The 21,385-nt window shown below is 45.6% G+C and overlaps 1 protein-coding gene across 1 annotated transcript; it reads left to right on the plus strand.

Moving 5' to 3' along the window:
• The first annotated feature begins 816 nt into the window (after positions 1-816).
• LOC311055427 (microfibril-associated glycoprotein 4-like) lies at positions 817-1,818 on the plus strand. The gene has a single exon (XM_084071619.1). It carries the CDS (start codon positions 913-915, stop codon positions 1,624-1,626), a length of 714 nt encoding a protein of 237 aa, XP_083927745.1. The 5' UTR covers positions 817-912; the 3' UTR covers positions 1,627-1,818.
• The last annotated feature ends 19,567 nt before the right edge of the window (positions 1,819-21,385 follow it).

Genomic DNA, 21,385 nt, shown 5'->3' on the forward strand with positions numbered 1-21,385 from the left:
CAACTTTAAGTACATTTTGATGCCAATACTTTTGTACTTTTACTCAAGTAAACTTAGAATTCTGCACTTTTACTTGTAAAAGAGTATTTCTATATTGCAGTATTGGTACTTTTACTTAAGTACAGAATTTGAGTACTTTTTCCACCACTGGTGTTGAATAGGTTTCAAATGGACCCACATTGTTGGTGTTGACCAGGAAGTCAGTACCCAATATATTTCCGTCCTTTGCCTGCTTTTGGGTGTGAGAGAGAGAGAGAGAGAGAGAGAGAGAGAGAGAGAGAGAGAGAGAGAGAGAGAGAGAGAGAGAGAGAACTATGTGGTAGAGACATACTTCCTAACAGTAAGTAAACAACAAGATGAATCATTTCAGATGGATTCACACTGACAAAGCAGAGAAATGTTCCATGTCAAGAACAGCAGTGGGCACTAGGGGGCAGTATCTTGGGGAGAAGTTGGGGGTCATGTGTCTTGCTCAGGGACACTTCAACACATTGCTGAGGCCTGGAATTCAACCTGGGACCTCTGGGTTCCAAGGCGAGCTCTTTAATCATTCAACTATGGCCGCACCTTGTGCCTCGCATGTTTTGAATGATGCGGTTGGTTGGTGTGTGTGTGTGTGTGTGTGTGTGTGTGTGTGTGTGTGCGTGCGTGCGTGCGTGCGTGCGTGCGTGCGTGCGTGCGTGCGTGCGTGCGTGCGTGCGTGCGTGCGTGTGTGCTCAGACTGGCCTGATGGCGGAATTTACTTTTAAGTATCATACAACCTCTTCAGTATCAATACGTCATCATTCTTAACTATAAAAGAAGGTTCTCAAACTCAGACTGCATTGAACTTTCTACTGGAGCTGAACACACACTCAACACACTCAGACGTCCTTTGATCTGAACAACAAGGAGCGACTTAAAGACTTCAAGATGATACTTGTTGCTGCATTTCTGTTTCTGGCTGTAACAGTCCACTCTGCTCCTCGTTGTGATCTCGGGCTGGTTCTGGACTGTGACGAAATCTACAAAAGGTCTGTCTCCACACAGAGTGGTGTGTACACCATCTACCCCAGTAATTTACCTGCGAAGGTCTACTGTGACATGCACACCGATGGAGGGAAGTGGACAGTCATCCAGAGAAGAGTGGACGGCACTGTGAACTTCTACAGACCCTGGGCAGAGTACCAAGCTGGGTTTGGAGACGCATCAGGCGAGTACTGGCTGGGACTGGAGAACATGCATCTCCTTACCAAGAACAAAAAGTATCAGCTGAGGGTGGACATGGAAGACTTTGAGGGAAACACAGCGTTTTCCTCTTACTCCTCTTTCTCTGTGGGTTCTGAGGCTGATGGCTACAAGCTGCATGTTGCTGGCTTCAAGAATGGAGGAGCAGGAGACTCACTGACCTATCACAAAGGAATGAAATTCTCAACCTTTGACAAAGATCAGGACACGTCGGCCAAGAACTGTGCAAGTGTTTATTACGGTGCATTTTGGTACAATAACTGTCTCCATGCTGATCCAAACGGTGCTTACCTTTGGGGAAAGACGGATCATTTAGCAACAGGTGTGAACTGGTACCACTGGAAGGGTCTTAAATACTCCCTGAAGGCTGTAGCGATGAAGATCAGACGTGTTCCTTAAACATGTTTAGGTTAACTTGCATGTATTTTAGAAAAGCACAGCCATGGTATAAACGGCATGATGCAATATTTACTCTTTTTCATGGTTTTAATTTGGGGGGGTTTCTCTCTTTGGGACTCTGTTTAATCCTAAACTCATACAATAGATATCTGTATTGTATCACATATTATTACAGTGGTGACCAGTCAGGGCTTTTAAATGAATACATAATCCAAGATGTTGTAAACATCGTCATGAATAAAGAGATGCATGCAAAGACAAAGCAAGGTGTATTGTGTAATGCTTTACTTAAAGGTTGGGTCTATACTTTGTTATAATCACATTTACCATGCATTATAAGGCTTCATAACACTCGTTATACATGTTTATAATGATACATAACAACTTATAGCAAGGTTTAAGATGTATTTTCAGTGTTGGTCAAACTACATTATTATGCTTAGAAGCACATTATAAGTACCATACTTTTGCATTGTAGCTTGTTTTATAAGTATATAGACATAGAGGGTCTAAAGGTCCTTACACACCGGGGTGATTTTTTCGTGCGAATAATGCGTTTTAAAAAAAAAAAAACTTATAAAGTCAATGGCTCCGTACATGGAGCGAAAAAGCGAAAAAGCGAAGCGAAAAAGCGTCTTTTAATTATTCGGAACGAGTCCGAATGTTGCGTATATTCGCTATATTCGCCGGTGTGTAACAACCTTAAGTGTTTAGAGTGTATGTTATGCAGAGAGACTCCTTTACAGAATAAGCTTGCTGTTACAAATACGCACAGGGCAGTGGTGGAAAAAGTACTCAAATAGTGCAATGTAGAAGTACTCAGTTACAAGTAAAAGTCCGGGATTCAAAATTTACTTGAGGAGAAGTACAAAAGTATTGGTGTCAAAATGTACTTAAAGTACCAAAAGTAAAAGTACTGAAATATTTCAAAATAGCCGATCTACAAGCTCACAACACGTTGGGATGTGACGCGTTGTGAACTTGTAGATCGGCTATTTTCAAATAGCCTAAGTATAAAATGGGGCTAAAGTGTTTTTTATAATGTAATCATTTACATCTGCAAAGTAACTAGTAACTCAATTTTTCAAATAATTGTAGTGGAGTAAAAGTTTTTTTACTTAATGTCATATAGAACCACATCAGAACAGCAATACTATCAGTGAGTGACAATATCTAAAGAGTGTCGTCATTCCCTGTTGTAGCAGAGACATCTGAGGGAGAAAGTACATCCACACATCAACCCTAGCTCACTTAAAGATCCCAGTTGTGTGTTCAAATCTGGCGTGTTCAGTACAAAAATAATAATACAAAAATAAATGTCTACATTGCTGAAAGTTTAAAATGGTAAGTTGTAATGTAGTCTATAATTTGTATCCCAGCTCAACTCATATGTATCGTCACATCACAGGGTTACAGATGGTACAAGTGGGTGAAATTACTTGTTGCACAAACCCCATCATTGTAGTTTTAAGAAAGGTATAAAGAGATATGGAAAGGAAGAAACAGAAACACATACATAATAAATATACATACGGTGCATTACATACATATAAGGTGTGTGGTGGAAAAACTTGCAGTGGCATCAGGCAGTTAGACGTAATGACAGATAATGTACATAAGGTGCATGGATTAAGGCAGGGGTCTTCAACAGGGGGTCCGGGACCCCTAGGGGGTCCTCAGAGTTACTACAGGGGGTCCGCCAAATCTTCGTGTGAAAGATTTTTTTTTTACCTTAAACACTTGAACCCTAGCATCCTATTTCTGAGGAGAACTTCAGCCAAAAAATAGCAGATCTTCAAGCTCACAACGCCTCGCAGCGCAAGACATTGTGAGCTTGTAGATCGTCAATTTTTTGGCAAAGAGTTTTTTGGCGTAGAGGGAAAAAAGAACAGACCAAGTAAACAAAAAAAGTTAAATCTGAAACACAATTTTCATAAAATATAGAGGGGCTCCCAGCTTCACCTCTCTCTCAGCTAGGGGGTCCTTGGCCTGAAAACGTTGAAGACCTCTGGATTAAGGAAAGAATATAATAAAATGAGGCATTTAAATGTAGCAGATTATAAAAGACATGTCATAGTATGTAGTCAGTATTGGCATCAAAATATTCTTAAAGTATCACTCACACTCACGCGCGCGCACACACACACACACACACACACACACACACACACACACACACACACACACACACACACACACACACACACACACACACACACACACACTCCCAGATAGGTCCGATGGTAGATCTATTTATTTCACCATTTAAACCCTGTATTTTTAGTTGACCTGTGTCCCCCTGGGCTCTATGGTAGAACCTTTTTGGGGCGGTGTAGCCGCCCCCTATAAGTGAGTTTTGGACACCGACCCAAAAATTTGTGTACTCCCTAACCCTTCCATTGTTAATGCAAATCGATACTTTTTTCATATCAGCCAATCACATTACAGCTAGTGTCATCACCACTAACTGTAATGTGATTGGCTGACTTTGCAAATTCAGGACTGTGATTGGCTAGCGAAACACATGACACATGTGCAGCCCTATGAATAGCAGTATGGAAAAAAGTCATTTATCCTTTTTTTAAAGTGAGTCATGTTGTGATGACCACACACCGCCCACTTCACACTGGGTGTGATCTTTTAAATTATTAATAGTTTTTTGATTATTTCAGTCTTCGCTGTACTGGACATCTCTGTCATTGGCTGTATGGTCAAGACTGAAAGAACACAGACCGGTGTATCCCTGCATACCAGTATTGTGCTGCTTATGAGTGCATGTGATGTGCATGTGATGTGCATGTGATGTGCATGTGATGTGCATATAAGCCTGAGATCAGGACAGGGTGCTCAGTAGTGACCAGCAGGTCAACACTCAGCAGTTTATAGAATTCTTATGTGTTTATACTGTATCTGTGGACATAGCAGAAATGCACTGACAATGACTTTCTCTGGCCACCAGGTAGAAGCATTGTGCTGCAGCCAGTCGGCTAAGCAGACAGCAGACCGAAATTATCTTTACACATGACAATTTCCCAGCCTAATATCACCACAATGCAAATTAAATATGTTTTTTTTTTACACATATTCATACCAAAGACAAATACTAGGCCTACTTTATTCAACCTTATTGGAGTGTGCGCTAGAAACCTGTTCATTTTTGATGATCGCCTTGCCTTGGCTCTTCAAATGCAATATTGTAAAGATTATATAAAGTTTAAACCGGAGGCAGAGACATGGCTTTATTATCCAACTGACTGATATGAAACATATTAATAACAACTGAGTCTGATTCTGTGCCTTGGAGGGCATGGCAACTTCAGCAAGCAGCCTCTGTGCCTGCTTCGCTTCACTCTGCTGACTGCTGTTATTGCAGCAGACTGGGGCCGGCCGGCCGGGGAGTTACTTTTTCAGGGACACAAGCATCAGCAAACATTTTATTGTAAAACATGTGGCATCTTCAACTCGTTTTTTCATTTTTTTTTATTAAGCGTTTTTCTCCCTCTGCTTTTCAGCACCACCCTTACTTTTGTAACTTCGGTGGCATTGTGCCTTGACTCCTGTCTCTCTGCATTAGTGACCGTCTGACTGAGATTTGAGTTTGAAGCCACTGAAACCAGCGCCCAGCATGCTGTGAAAACACACAGGTAGGGGAGGGGTGGGGGACGTTCTTCCCGTGTCGAGCAAGTGATTATGATTGGGCCATCACGCACGCAAGCCCTCCCCGGCCCTCCCCCCTCTTCCCCTCTTTCAATAGGCTGCTTCTGGAGTGTCAGCGGCCGGAGTGTCTTGCTCAGGGACACTTTGACACATTGCTGAGGCCTGGAATCGAATCTGGAATCGAATCTGGGACCTCCAGCTTGCTCTCTAACCATTCAGCTATGGCCAAGGACCCCTTAGTTGAGAACCAGGGACCCCTACTGCATATTGTATTATGTTGCAGATACATGTTTTTTATAGATTTTATAGATGGCTTCATAGACTTATTTGACAGCACTATGGTCAGTGTTGTGTCAATACATGTTTTTTTTTGTTGTTGTCTTTTTTATTAATATGAGTGTTTTTTCACACGTTTAACCACTTAAACCTTCAATACTTAGTGACTTGACCTGTGGCTCTGTACTTGGCCTGTTCTTTTTTCTTTGCAGAAAATAGCTGATATGTGAGCCCAGCACCCAGTGGCGTCCCCAGGAATTACATTTAGGGCAGGCAGGATTTTTTTTGTTGCACCATATAAATATTGATATTAAAAAAATACAAATAGCACAATTGTTGGCACAAATTAGAGCACAATGAGCACTAAAGAATGAGACAATGTTTGGTCGATTTGGAGAAAACAACTGGGGGGTGCTGGGCCCAGCAAAGCTCAAAACCATATAAATATTGATTTAAAAAAAATGTATCCAGCACAAATACAAACATTTACGGCACTATGCAGCACAAATCCAGCACTAAAGAATGACACATTTTGTATTCATATTTTATCATATGGGGTGCTAACTTCACTTAGGTCCAGTACAAACATGATCATTTTGCGCGTCACAACCTGACAAGTATGAGAACCCCTGCGCAATACTGTATGCAGTGGTATGTTGGGGGGGTAAAGAAGGAAGAACTATGACGTTGTACCCAGGGGGCAAAGGGTACCCCCCTGCATTTGCCCTGCCATAAAAGGTTGGCCACCAGAAATAATATCTATGACCCAGTAGGATCACAACCTATATGGACAACCCGGTCAATTTTTTGCTGGAAATCCAATATGGCCGCCTCAATATTGGCCCCTATCAGAAAATAGCTTTGGCGATAACTTTTGAACCAGATGGGCTAGAAATGCAAACCTGGTGTCTATTTCATGGTTTCAGAGCATGAGAAACTCAATGGAATACTTATTTTTATGATTACGTGTGTCTGGACCTTTACTTTGCATATTTCCAAGATGGACGCCACCCGAAAATGCGTTTTACTATGACTTTTACAGTGACAGCTAACTGTTATGGCAAAAAGTCTGCTTTTTAAGCAATATGAACACATTTGGTCAGTTTGAGCTTTCATTTCTATGTTGCCAATATGGCTGCAGTCATAAATAATGTATGGTATTACATTTTTGCTCAGATTCTATCTATAGTTGTGGGGATGATTGCAGTGAAATATCTGAGAAAAAGCCCACAATGTATCTTATGTATCATTTTAATAAACTAACTACAATATAAACAGACACATGCACACTCCAAGACTTGCCAAAAACTTCAAGGCTATACAAATTAACATAGTGGTATGCATTCAAGTAACATAACAAAATATAGACTACTTAGTGACAAACAGAGTAAAAGCGGATTTGAGGTTGCCTACAAAAGGTTCATTTTGACCTCTATGGTGCTGTCTTGCCTGCTTCTAAAGCCAATGATACTATGGTACAATGCTATTCACTGTCACTGTTGTCACGTGTTGCACTGATCCTGCTGCATCGTGTCTCCAGTCCCTGGCAACGGCATCCTAAGTAGCATGGAATTTCCTTCTTTGCACAGGAACAGTTTTTCTGGCAGCCTTTGATAAAGCTGCATGATATTGCCTTGTTCATTGACACAGGCCAGGCTGGCTCGGTAGATGCAAGGGGGACTGCATTGCTATCCAGGCGAGGCGTCCAGAGATGGCAGTCCTAGGAGAGCAGCTGCTGCTTTTTCAGGAATCATTGAATGGGCAACCAACTGCAGTCCTCTGGGCAACCTTCCTGGAGATGTCAGATATTCTCCAAAGGTTTATCTACTACGATCGGGAAGGTGACTGGACAGGACATCTCTGTGAATCAGCAAGAATGCTACCCTACCTCACTGCAGCAGGCCACTACAAGTACGGGCAGCAATCTTTACCTCTGTATTTGGCTGAGATGAAGAAACTACCAGAAACAGCTTCAGAGGTACATGAAGCACTGATGGCAGGTGTATTTGTTGGCAGACGAGCAGATGGCAGCCACAACAGTGTTGCTCTTGACATGCTACTGGAGCAGACCTATAATGCTGATGCCAAGGAAGCAAGCGGTCTGGATGGCGTTACACTCAGCCCTGCTGCCCGGACAAAATGGGTCTACACAAAACCACTCACTGCAGCTGTCTCTGCAGAGCTCAAGTCTATGCTCCACCTCCACTCCTCCAACCCACACCATGAGTCTGGTCAGAGTCGTGTAACCCGGGATGCAGAGATGGTAGTCAAGGTCATGGCAGCAGTGGAGACTAACCCATTTACAGTGAGCACATCATCCATGATCAACATATCTACAGGACAGTGTGCTGATTCCACAGTCAAGGACGACTTGATGAGTGTGAAAGAACTGGGTCTGAAGGCACTGTGTGAATCACTGTCCAGTGATCAGAAGAAGACAATCATAATGAAGCTTAACACTTTCCACACTCAAAAAACAAAATCCAAAAAATCGAAGGGGAAAACCTCAGCACCTGGCAAGAGCAATGAAATTACTGCCCTCCTGCGCATGACCCAAATCATAGCCAGTGGTGGAGAACTCAACCTTGTTGACTTTATAGGCAACCACGAGTGCAGTGACTTCCCCCCCTTCCTTCTTCCAGGAAGATGGCAGGATGAGAACAGGTTCCAAGGCAAGCCTTGTGAAGGTCCTGAAAGAGGAGACCAAAGTTGCATGCATCCCTGACCTGCCTACAGAAGACAGAAAAACAGCAGTAGTCATTGATGCCATGTATGCCATACGCCATTGGTCGTTCCTGAAAGGTGAAGCATTTGGAACAATCGCTGAACGATACCAACGTCTGCTGTTGAATGATGTGCCTGCTGGCACAGAGATCATTCACTTCTGTTGTGACCGGTACAGTGGACCTAGTCTTAAGACAGCTGAGCAAGAACACAGATATGCTCGACCAAAACCTTCCAAAGAATATGAAGTCAGTATGCATTACACAGCTCCAGATCCTCGGGAGTGTTTTGCTGTGTCAGCTAACAAGGCAAACCTATTGAGTTTCCTTTGTGACGAATGGTGTGAAAATGAGAAACTTAAGTCGGCCCTTGGTCCAACACATCTTTACCTGGGTGGCGGGTTTAAAGAAGAGACAATGAGTGTGGTGATCAAGAAGGGGTCTATTGAAGATGTCCCTGCACTAGAATCCACACAACAGGAGGCTGATACAAGAATAATACTCCACACCCTGTACAGGGTCCAGAATGACAAAGTTGACAGAGTTGTCATCCATGCCAATGACACAGACATCATCATCATGTGCCTTTACTATGCAGCAACCCATCTCAGATGCCTTCCAGAGCTGTGGGTGAGAACAGAGCAAAATTCATACCTTAATTCCTATCCATCAAATGGTATCAGCACTGGGGCTCGCATGGTGTCGTGCCCTGCCCTTTATCCATAGTTTAAGTGGCAGAGATACCACCAGCTATCCCTTCTTCACTGGGAAGAAGGCATGGTTCAAGGCCAGCATGTGTCTGGATCTCCCTGCACTTGAGGAGTTTGGTGATAACTCTTCTGATTCCCTCTCAGATGACGTCATCAATCAGGCACAAGACCTCACAATTGCTGTATATACATCCAAAGCGGACCACCCGGAGGATTTTGACCTGAGTAAGCTTAGAGTGTACAAGTTCCTCAATAATAGATCAACCCTCTTAAAGCTGCTGCCCCCGACAGAGCATGCCTTTGACCTGCACCTGAGAAGAGCTGCTCTAGCAACCATCTAACTATATAAATGCCGACCAACTTCCGCACCCTCGGTGTCCACACCCCACAGCTCTGTTATCGACTAAACAACGCACCGCCAGACCACATGTGGCCAACTGACTCGCCACGGCGGCCGCGCTGAATTTACGCCTCGCGTAGGGGACATCTCACTGGTCACTACACCTTTTCCACCGCGCAACATAATTAATTCTACTCACCAAATGTCGGACAAAACGGAAGGGGAGCCAGCTTCGTACCGTTTACCGTGCGCACGACCTCATCACCACAACAGCACGCAGCCGCTGCGGGGTTTTTTTCCTTTTTTTCCAAACTTTTTTTTTGGTCACCATTTTCTCCAGGCACCATTTCTGCTGTAACGTCGGCTGTTTCTTTTCACCAGCCAATCACCTTTCACGTTGCCACGTCCGTTGCCACGTCGCGCTGACGTACGCTAAACAAGCGCTGCCGTGCGCACAATGCACACGAGCCCAAAGGCGCGCAAAAATAAGCCCACCATTGCTTAGACACAAAGTCAGACCTGGCAACGCAGCCTACGCCAATCATGTGTGAGAGATCTACAAGCTATGGGGCAGAGACGCCACCGTATCTTAGCAACAACTACAGCGCTCACTCTCATTGGTCGTGTCACGCTAAGAGCAGTCTCCAGACAATGGCATCGCAGACACCTTGCTGTTACTGCTGTAGCCATAACAGGCAGTTGCAGCACGACGGACAGGGCGCTGTGATAGCTGCCATGTCGCTAACGCTAACCTGGTTGTCATGCCTGCAGCGGCTGTGCAATCACTTTGTCAACAATGCACGTTCGTGTGGTGAATGTCTATATTGCTGCTCTGTTCGTCCCCCCCCCAAATACACGTACTTCATCTGGGACCCCCCCATTCTGTTTGACTCCGTTCCACAAGTAAATATTGTGAAAATAGCCGATCTACAAGCTCGAAACGCCTCACGCTGACAGGCTTTGTAAGCTTGGAGATCGGCTATTTTCTACATGATTGCCTCTTTCTTACATTCTTTGCCAATGTGGCCCATGTTTTCATAGCATAGTTTATTGACTACTTCTGTTGCAGAAATGGCCATTTCCTTTACTTTCGGTTTTTTATTGTCTCCGCCAGGCCGAAAGGCATGGCGCAAGACTATGTTTCACCCCCTGTCCGTCCGTCTGTGATAGCTAATCTCTCACATCGTTGACTTGATCGCAGCAAAATAACAGCCCGATGTGGAGAGTCAGTGAGAGCTGGATAAACGACGTAAAATGTGTCAAAAGGAGTCTGTACGGCTGTCGATAAATGAACACATGACGTCGGTGGGAGAGGAGATATTGTGTCTTTTGGACAAACAGCAGCGTGGTGCTGATGTTTGTTGTGTGAAGCAGCTTAATGTCAGTGTTTGTGTTGGAGCGCCTCAGTGCGGCTGCAGAGTTCATGTGCAACCTCTTCCAGACAGACACAGAGACACTAGAAACTCTGCTGGGGAAAAAAAACACTGCTGGGCATTGACTTTCCTATGGACATTGATCTACACACTGCAGGTATATCTGCTACACACACAACATCAAACTACACACTGCAGGTATGATGCAGCGTTTGCATTACAGCCAGCATGCCAGCGTAGTTCCCATATGCTTTCAAGCTGGGCTAAACCATATGGACCCCATGTCAGCAATGTCAGCGGCATCCACTTCAGTCCCAACTGCGATGCCCATGCAGGCTATAAGTAGCTTCTACCTGGCCCTTAGGTGGGCCCCAACTAGCCATGTTTATGTGGGACCAAGGCGGGTCCTAACTGGGTTTGCCCATGCAGGCTTTCACTGGGTTCTACCTGGGCCCTAGGTGTACCCTAACCAACCACAGTGCAGTGCCCATCGCTCCAATTGTTGTGACCTCAGGGCTCTCAATACTGCACATTGGTGGAGGAGGAGGGGCCGCAGGGCGACCGCACACATCGCTGAACCAATGGTAGCCCACGGATGTTTCCTCTGTGGATTTACAATCTGCCCCTCTATGCCACATATCATCCGCACTACAGGGTCTTCACTGACCGAGCCACGGCCCCACTGACCCTCATGACGCTACGCCACTTAAACGTGCGGCAGCATGCGCTGGGTTGCCAGGTTTGCACAGCCTGCGCCACAAACAAGCAACCACCTTCATGAAAAAAAAAAAAACACCGAAATGGTCCGCAATGTTCCAGGGGTGTCCCCGCGCGTCCCAACACTCCACAGGGGGTCAGTGGACCATCAGGGGGTCCGCGGACCCCCTGTGGACCCCCTGAAACATAACAAATATTTCTTCAAATTTTTTCCTTTTTCAAAATTTTTTTTCCACAGTTTCACTCCGGCGATTTGGGTCCCCCAATATACACACGGCCACGCTGGGCCCCGTGCGCGGCTGGGGTTGAGGGGGGCGTAGCCCCCCGAAACTCTAGTAATAGATAAATGTGCACACATCGCCAAGCCGGATATTCCCTCTTTCGCAGAGTATGGATGGTCTCTCAGTGCTAGCAATGCAGTCCCCCTTGCATCTACCGAGCCAGCCTGGCCTGTGTCAATGAACAAGGCAATATCATGCAGCTGTATCAAAGGCAGCCAGAAAAACTGTTCCTGTGGAAAGAAGGCAATTCCATGCTACTTAGGATGCCGTTGCCAGGGACTGGAGACACGATGCAGCAGGATCAGTGCAACACGTGACAACAGTGACAGTGAATAGCATTGTACCATAGTATCATTGGCTTTAGAAGCAGGCAAGACAGCACCATAGACGTCAAAATGAACCTTTTGTAGGCAACCTCAAATCCGCTTTTACTCTGTTTGTCACTAAGTAGTCTATATTTTGTTATGTTACTTGAATGCATACCACTATGTTAATTTGTATAGCCCTAAAGTTGAAGTTTTTGGCAAGTCTTGGAGTGTGCATGTGTCTGTTTATATTGTAGTTAGTTTATTAAAATGATACATAAGATACATTGTGGGCTTTTTTTCAGATTTTTCACTGCAATCATCCCCACAACTATAGATAGAATCTGAGCAAAAATGTAATACCATACATTATTTGTGACTGCAGCCATATTGACAACATAGAAATGAAAGCTCAAACTGACCAAATGTGTTCATATTGCTTAAAAAGCAGACTTTTTGCCATAACAGTTAGCTGTCACTGTAAAAGTCATAGTAAAACTCATTTTCGGGTGGCGGCCATCTTGGAAATATGCAAAGTAAAGGTCCAGACACACCCAATCATAAAGATAAGTATTCCATTGAGTTTCTCATGCTCTGAAACCATGAAATAGACACCAAGTTTGCATTTCTAGCCCATCTGGTTCAAAAGTTATCGCCAAAGCTATTTTCTGATAGGGGCCAATATTGAAGCGGCCATATTGGATTTCCAGCAAAAAATTGGAGAGACAGCGAGATCCAAATGTGGCGGTGGCGGGCGCCGCGGCGGGCGCCGCGTCCGCCACGACCGCCACGGCGGGTGGCGGCCGCCACAACCGCCGGGGCAACCGCCGCGTCCGCCAGATCCTCCGCCATAACCGCCGCGTCCGCCAGATCTTCCGCCATAACCGCCTCCTCCGCCGCCGGCGCCGCGTCCGCCAGATCTTCCGCCATGACCGCCGCGTCCGCCAGATCTTCCGCCATAACCGCCGCCTCCGCCGCCGGCGCCGCGTCCGCCAGATCTTCCGCCATAACCGCCGCGTCCGCCAGATCTTCCGCCATAACCGCCGCGTCCGCCAGATCTTCCGCCATAACCGCCGCGTCCGCCAGATCTTCCGTCATAACCGCCGCCTCCGCCGCCGGCGCCGCGTCCGCCAGATCTTCCGCCATAACCGCCGCCTCCGCCGTGCCCGCCAGATCCTCCCCCGCCCTTCTGGCACGAGTGCCAAGCAAGCCTCTGCCAGCCTCCGCAGACAGAGCAAGAAGTTTTTTCCGTGCGTAATTACGCACGTGTTCTGCTCTCCCCCCTCTACACCGATAACTCTTTGCCCAAAATAGCCGATCTCCAAGCTCACACTCCGCGCATATAGTCAATAAGATGGTTATTATTATTCATATTATTATTAGAATGACAAACAGTGCATATAGTCAATAAGATGGTTATTATTATTCATATTATTATTAGAATGACAAACAGTGAATGTCTGACGGACAGAAAGCCTTCTCGAATGATGCCCCGTGAAAATAGCCGATCTCCAAGCTCACAACGCCTCACGCTGCAAGGCGGTCTGTCTGTCTGTCTGTCTGTCTGTCTGTCTGTAAGTCTATCTATCTATCTATCTATCTATCTATCTATCTATCTATCTATCTATCTATCTATCTATCTATCTATCTATCTATCTATCTACAGTGTCGGCCCTATGGGGGGGCATTGGGGGGCAATGCCCCCCGCAGGTTAGACTTTGTGCACCCCCAGTTCAGATTGGCCAGATTTTTTATTTTCTTTAATTTTTTTTAAGCAGCGCAGCGCAGCGCAGTATAGCCTGCCTTTTTTTTCTCCCGCTGTGGAGTCTGTGCCTGTGGAGATGCAATGCCGACATTACATTAAGATTAAAGACATTATAATGCTATAATTGTATTTGTTGTTGGTGCATATAGGGGCAAGGTAAATTAACTGAATTAACCGAAATAGAGTTACAAAGCACCCCAAAAATAAAATATCCATCCAATAACCGAAAAAAATCGCGGACAGACAGGTGCCCCCCCTAGAATAATTAATGCCCCCCTGCTTATTACTGTCTGCAGCCGGCACTGCCCGTGATAACTCTTTTCCCAAAATAGCCGATCTCCAAGCTCACACTCCGCGCATATAGTCAATAAGATGGTTATTATTATTCATATTATTATTAGAATGACAAACTGATGCCCCGTTGAAATTATATCAAAACGAATTCATAGTGAGTGTGCTCCAACGGCCTGGTTCGGTCGGTCGGTCGGTCGGTCGGTCGGTCGGTCTGTCTGTCTGTCTGTCTGTCTGTCTGTCTGTCTGTCTGTCTGTCTGTCTGTCTGTCTGTCTGTCTGTCTGTCTGTCTGTCTGTCTGTCTGTCTGTCTGTCTGTCTGTCTGTCTGTCTGTCTGTCTGTCTGTCTGTCTGTCTGTCTGTCTGTCTGTCTGTCTGTCTGTCTGTCTGTGTGTGTGTGTGTGTGTGTGTGTGTGCGCGCGCGCGCACAGACAGACAGACAGACAGACAGACATCTTTCCTCTACAAATGAGACTAACAAGTCAGTCGAATCCCATGCTATGAGCTTGTAGATCTGCTGTTTTTGAAAGCATCTCTCTCTCTTGCGCGTAATTACGCACGTAACATTGTCTGTCTGTCTGTCTGTCTGTCTGTCTATCAATCAATCGTCTGTCACAAGGCTTTTCAGTCCAAGGACCCCCTAGCTGCCGCTCACTCATCAGTGGGCTGATTGGCAACAGTATTAAAGCAATGCACCTCCAAACACAGTTAGCTGTCTGTCTGTCTCCACACTGGTCTATTAGCAGTCCAGGCTGGCCTATTGGGCCCGCCTGTGTTCTCATCACGCATTAGCGCAGGTATGTCTCTCCATCTTGCTGTTTATGCAATTGTCTTATGCTGCGTAGTGCATGGTCTTGAACTTGACCATGGCGCTAGGGTTGCCACCCGTCCCTTAAAATACAGAATCGTCCCGTAATTGGAAACTAAAAGACGCGTCCCGTATTGAACTGATACGGGACGCACTTTGTCCCGTATTTTAAGGTCGGGGAATCAATTTGATTTTTATTTGAATGACAGGGCGATTTATGAGCTGTCTGTCTCTCTGCTGTGTTACTGGGAGAGTGGGAGACTGGGAGCGCAGTAAGTCAGTGTTGCCAAGTATAGTGAGAGAAATGAGCCAGGCGACCTACAAAAACAAGGCAAAAACAAGGCAAAAAATTGTCCACAAGTTGCAGGAAATAAGCAGACCTGGCAACGCTGGCTTTAATGCCATTGTCTGGGAGTGTGCTCAGCAGTTCATTGGCTCATTACTCAAAACACGACCAATGACAATAGCGCTTTCACGTTGCTAAGATACGAGGCGCAGCGGAGCTGTGCCTTGTAGACACCGTCAGTGGAGATCTTTGGAGAAGTTTACAAAACATACTGTAAACTTTTTAAAGTAGCCTATGTCGGCGTATGTTTTCTGTGGTCCATGGTGGACTGGCTGACATCAGACAAACAGCATGCCTCAGGAGAACAACATACCAAAAATATAAGAATCCAAAGGACCCAAGCACAAGTGTCACAGACAGTATATATATAATCTAACTATATAAATGCCGACCAACTTCCGCACCCTCGGTGTCCACACCCCACAGCTCTGTTATCGACTAAACAACGCACCGCCAGACCACATGTGGCCAACTGACTCGCCACGGCGGCCGCGCTGAATTTACGCCTCGCGTAGGGGACATCTCACTGGTCACTACACCTTTTCCACCGCGCAACATAATTAATTCTACTCACCAAATGTCGGACAAAACGGAAGGGGAGCCAGCTTCGTACCGTTTACCGTGCGCACGACCTCATCACCACAACAGCACGCAGCCGCTGCGGGGTTTTTTTCCTTTTTTTCCAAACTTTTTTTTTGGTCACCATTTTCTCCAGGCACCATTTCTGCTGTAACGTCGGCTGTTTCTTTTCACCAGCCAATCACCTTTCACGTTGCCACGTCCGTTGCCACGTCGCGCTGACGTACGCTAAACAAGCGCTGCCGTGCGCACAATGCACACGAGCCCAAAGGCGCGCAAAAATAAGCCCACCATTGCTTAGACACAAAGTCAGACCTGGCAACGCAGCCTACGCCAATCATGTGTGAGAGATCTACAAGCTATGGGGCAGAGACGCCACCGTATCTTAGCAACAACTACAGCGCTCACTCTCATTGGTCGTGTCACGCTAAGAGCAGTCTCCAGACAATGGCATCGCAGACACCTTGCTGTTACTGCTGTAGCCATAACAGGCAGTTGCAGCACGACGGACAGGGCGCTGTGATAGCTGCCATGTCGCTAACGCTAACCTGGTTGTCATGCCTGCAGCGGCTGTGCAATCACTTTGTCAACAATGCACGTTCGTGTGGTGAATGTCTATATTGCTGCTCTGTTCGTCCCCCCCCCAAATACACGTACTTCATCTGGGACCCCCCCATTCTGTTTGACTCCGTTCCACAAGTAAATATTGTGAAAATAGCCGATCTACAAGCTCGAAACGCCTCACGCTGACAGGCTTTGTAAGCTTGGAGATCGGCTATTTTCTACATGATTGCCTCTTTCTTACATTCTTTGCCAATGTGGCCCATGTTTTCATAGCATAGTTTATTGACTACTTCTGTTGCAGAAATGGCCATTTCCTTTACTTTCGGTTTTTTATTGTCTCCGCCAGGCCGAAAGGCATGGCGCAAGACTATGTTTCACCCCCTGTCCGTCCGTCTGTGATAGCTAATCTCTCACATCGTTGACTTGATCGCAGCAAAATAACAGCCCGATGTGGAGAGTCAGTGAGAGCTGGATAAACGACGTAAAATGTGTCAAAAGGAGTCTGTACGGCTGTCGATAAATGAACACATGACGTCGGTGGGAGAGGAGATATTGTGTCTTTTGGACAAACAGCAGCGTGGTGCTGATGTTTGTTGTGTGAAGCAGCTTAATGTCAGTGTTTGTGTTGGAGCGCCTCAGTGCGGCTGCAGAGTTCATGTGCAACCTCTTCCAGACAGACACAGAGACACTAGAAACTCTGCTGGGGAAAAAAAACACTGCTGGGCATTGACTTTCCTATGGACATTGATCTACACACTGCAGGTATATCTGCTACACACACAACATCAAACTACACACTGCAGGTATGATGCAGCGTTTGCATTACAGCCAGCATGCCAGCGTAGTTCCCATATGCTTTCAAGCTGGGCTAAACCATATGGACCCCATGTCAGCAATGTCAGCGGCATCCACTTCAGTCCCAACTGCGATGCCCATGCAGGCTATAAGTAGCTTCTACCTGGCCCTTAGGTGGGCCCCAACTAGCCATGTTTATGTGGGACCAAGGCGGGTCCTAACTGGGTTTGCCCATGCAGGCTTTCACTGGGTTCTACCTGGGCCCTAGGTGTACCCTAACCAACCACAGTGCAGTGCCCATCGCTCCAATTGTTGTGACCTCAGGGCTCTCAATACTGCACATTGGTGGAGGAGGAGGGGCCGCAGGGCGACCGCACACATCGCTGAACCAATGGTAGCCCACGGATGTTTCCTCTGTGGATTTACAATCTGCCCCTCTATGCCACATATCATCCGCACTACAGGGTCTTCACTGACCGAGCCACGGCCCCACTGACCCTCATGACGCTACGCCACTTAAACGTGCGGCAGCATGCGCTGGGTTGCCAGGTTTGCACAGCCTGCGCCACAAACAAGCAACCACCTTCATGAAAAAAAAAAAAACACCGAAATGGTCCGCAATGTTCCAGGGGTGTCCCCGCGCGTCCCAACACTCCACAGGGGGTCAGTGGACCATCAGGGGGTCCGCGGACCCCCTGTGGACCCCCTGAAACATAACAAATATTTCTTCAAATTTTTTCCTTTTTCAAAATTTTTTTTCCACAGTTTCACTCCGGCGATTTGGGTCCCCCAATATACACACGGCCACGCTGGGCCCCGTGCGCGGCTGGGGTTGAGGGGGGCGTAGCCCCCCGAAACTCTAGTAATATATATATGATTATTCCCTGCCTCCCACACGCACGGCATGCGCGCGTCTATAATTAATTAAATGTAAAAAATGTGCACGCGCGTGTGGCCCAAAAATATTTAATGTGAAAATTTTCCCCACACGCAATATGCTTTGTACTGATTTTTCTTACTGATGTCTGATCACCTGAGCTCAACCACTTCCAAGCTTAGATGCATTTTCAATGCAACAAACTCGGCCAGGCCCACTCAGGCCCAGTTTCACAGTAACACTGAGTAGCCTACACTTACAATATGCTTTGTACTGATTTTCTACTGTTTCTAATGTTAATCACCCTGTAACTCAACCACTTCGGAGCTGCTTTTAGCCTTGGATGCATTTAAAAAATACATATATATTACCATAGAAGTGCAATGATTGTTATAAATAAATGATGGTTAGGCTTATCAAATATAATAGCAGTGTTAACAGCGAGCCTTCCTGTATCTATTACAGAATTAACTTGGCATTGAAGACACAAACTGTATTGACAAAACTGTGTTTTGCTGTGCTATGACGCGCAATTTGAATGCTAATGAAGTACTCAATTCAGTGACCTATTCAATTAAGTGAATGGCAGGTCGTTGAAATGTGTGAATTCCTTCGCCAGTAGCCATTAATTATCACCTCAAGAACAATAGCCACGCACATGATAAGCCATCACCTCAGAGTTAGACTAGTCAGATGGTCAGACCACACTTTTGCTGTTTGTATTGCTGCGCCCCCCAGCCCAGCCAGCAGCCACTCCTGGGTGCAGCGTATCAGATGCGTATCAACATATCAGATACGCTGTTTTGAACAGTTTTTGAAGGTATACGGTGGCGACGGAAAAAAATCTCAAGGTATACGCCGTACACAGCATCTGACGGTAGAACACACCACTGCCTAGCTGCTAGATTGATATTTAGATCTTAGTTGTGTCTCTACAGAGAGAGAGAGAGCGCACTAGGGTAGAGCGAGCATGTGTCTGTACAGAGAGAGAGAGCGCACTAGGGTAGAGCGAGCATGTGTCTGTACAGAGAGAGAGAGCGCACTGGGATAGAGCGAGCATGTGTCTCTACACAGAGAGAGAGCGCACACTAGGGTAGAGCGAGCATGTGTCTGTACAGAGAGAGAGAGCGCACTAGGGTAGAGCGAGCATGTGTCTGTACAGAGAGAGAGAGCGCACTGGGATAGAGCGAGCATGTGTCTCTACACAGAGAGAGAGCGCACTAGGGTAGAGCGAGCATGTGTCTGTACAGAGAGAGAGAGAAAGCTATTTGGGTAAAGTGACTAAATTAACGTGAATTTAATGTATCCCCTAGCTGCTAGATTGATATTTAGATCTTAGTTGGTTCAGAGAAACGTAGCACATTTATCAGTACTGATTAATAATTATAATATTATAGATAATAATATGATCATTTAATTCCGACATGAACTCGATAGATAGATAGATAGATAGATAGATAGATAGATAGATAGATAGATAGATAGATAGATAGATAGATAGATAGATAGATAGATAGATAGATAGACTTACCCACAGACAGACAGACAGACAGACAGACAGACAGACAGACCGAACCAGGCCGTTGGAGCACACTCATGAATTCGTTTTGATATAATTTCAACGGGGCATCAGTTTGTCATTCTAATAATAATATGAATAATAATAACCATCTTATTGACTATATGCGCGGAGTGTGAGCTTGGAGATCGGCTATTTTGGGAAAAGAGTTATCACGGGCAGTGCCGGCTGCAGACAGTAATAAGCAGGGGGGCATTAATTATTCTAGGGGGGGCACCTGTCTGTCCGCGATTTGTTTCGGTTATTGGATGGATATTTTATTTTTGGGGTGCTTTGTAACTCTATTTCGGTTAATTCAGTTAATTTACCTTGCCCCTATATGCACCAACAACAAATACAATTATAGCATTATAATGTCTTTAATGTAATGTCGGCATTGCATCTCCACAGGCACAGACTCCACAGCGGGAGAAAAAAAAGGCAGGCTATACTGCGCTGCGCTGCGCTGCGCTGCTTAAAAAAAAATGGGGTGCAACTGGGGGTGCACAAAGTCTAACCTGCGGGGGGCATTGCCCCCCAATGCCCCCCCATAGGGCCGACACTGTAGATAGATAGATAGATAGATAGATAGATAGATAGATAGATAGATAGACTTACAGACAGACAGACAGACAGACAGACAGACAGACAGACAGACAGACAGACCGCCTTGCAGCGTGAGGCGTTGTGAGCTTGGAGATCGGCTATTTTCACGGGGCATCATTCGAGAAGGCTTTCTGTCCGTCAGACATTCACTGTTTGTCATTCTAATAATAATATGAATAATAATAACCATCTTATTGACTATATTAGTAGAGTCAAAAATGGAGGTTCCGTGACCATCCTTTGGCAAGTAAGGTTTGACGATTGATTTGACCTCTATGGACCATTTAGAAAAGATTTAGCCCCCAGGTCCCTCCCAAAAATCCTGGCATTTTTTGCTAGACAGCCAAATTCAAAATGGCGCCCGGCGCCATCTCTAAAAATTAACTTTTGATCTGAATGACCTAGAATCATGTATGAAGGCACTTTTCCATACAAGTCAACCATGAGGATTCCAAATCTGACACAATTTTAATTGTAAGACCTTGTTTTGACTCCGAAATTCAAGATGGCCGACATCCAGTAGAGTAAAAACTTATACCCAGGGGGCAAAGGGGGGTATGCTGCATTTGCCCTGCCATAAAAGGTTGGCCACCAGAAATAATATCTATGACCCAGTAGGATCACAACCTATATGGACAACCCGGTCACCTTGCTGCTGGAAATCCAATATGGCCGCCTCAATATTATCAGAAAGTAGCTTTGGCAATAACTTTTGAACCAGATGGGCTAGAAATAAAAACTTGGTGTCTATTTCATGGTTTCAGAGCATGAGAAACTCAATGGAATACTTATCTTTATGATTGGGTGTGTCTGGACCTTTCATTTGCATATTTCCAAGATGGACGCCACGCGAAAATGAGTTTTACTATAACTTTTACAGTGACAGCTGACTGTTATGGCAACAAGTCTGCTTTTTAAGCAATATGAACACATTTGGTCAGTTTGAGCTTTAATTTATATGTTGTCAATATGGCAGACCCACACCATGAGTCTGGTCAGAGTCGTGTAATCCGGGACACAGAGATGGTAGTCAAGGTCATGGCAGCAGTGGAGACTAACCCATGATCAACATATCTACAGGACAGTGTGCTGATTCCACAGTCAAGGACAACTTGATGAGTGTGAAAGAACTGGGAGGCACTGAAGGCACTGTGTGAGTCACTGTCCAGTGAACAGAAGAAGACAAGCA

The sequence above is a fragment of the Gymnoscopelus microlampas genome, assembly GCF_963454915.1.
Source record: "Gymnoscopelus microlampas genome assembly, chromosome: 11".
NCBI lineage: Eukaryota > Metazoa > Chordata > Actinopteri > Myctophiformes > Myctophidae > Gymnoscopelus > Gymnoscopelus microlampas.

Excerpts from the sequence above, each read along its gene's own strand:
- LOC311055427 (XM_084071619.1), top strand. The coding sequence starts at position 913 with ATGATACTTGTTGCTGCATTTCTGTTTCTGGCTGTAACAGTCCACTCT.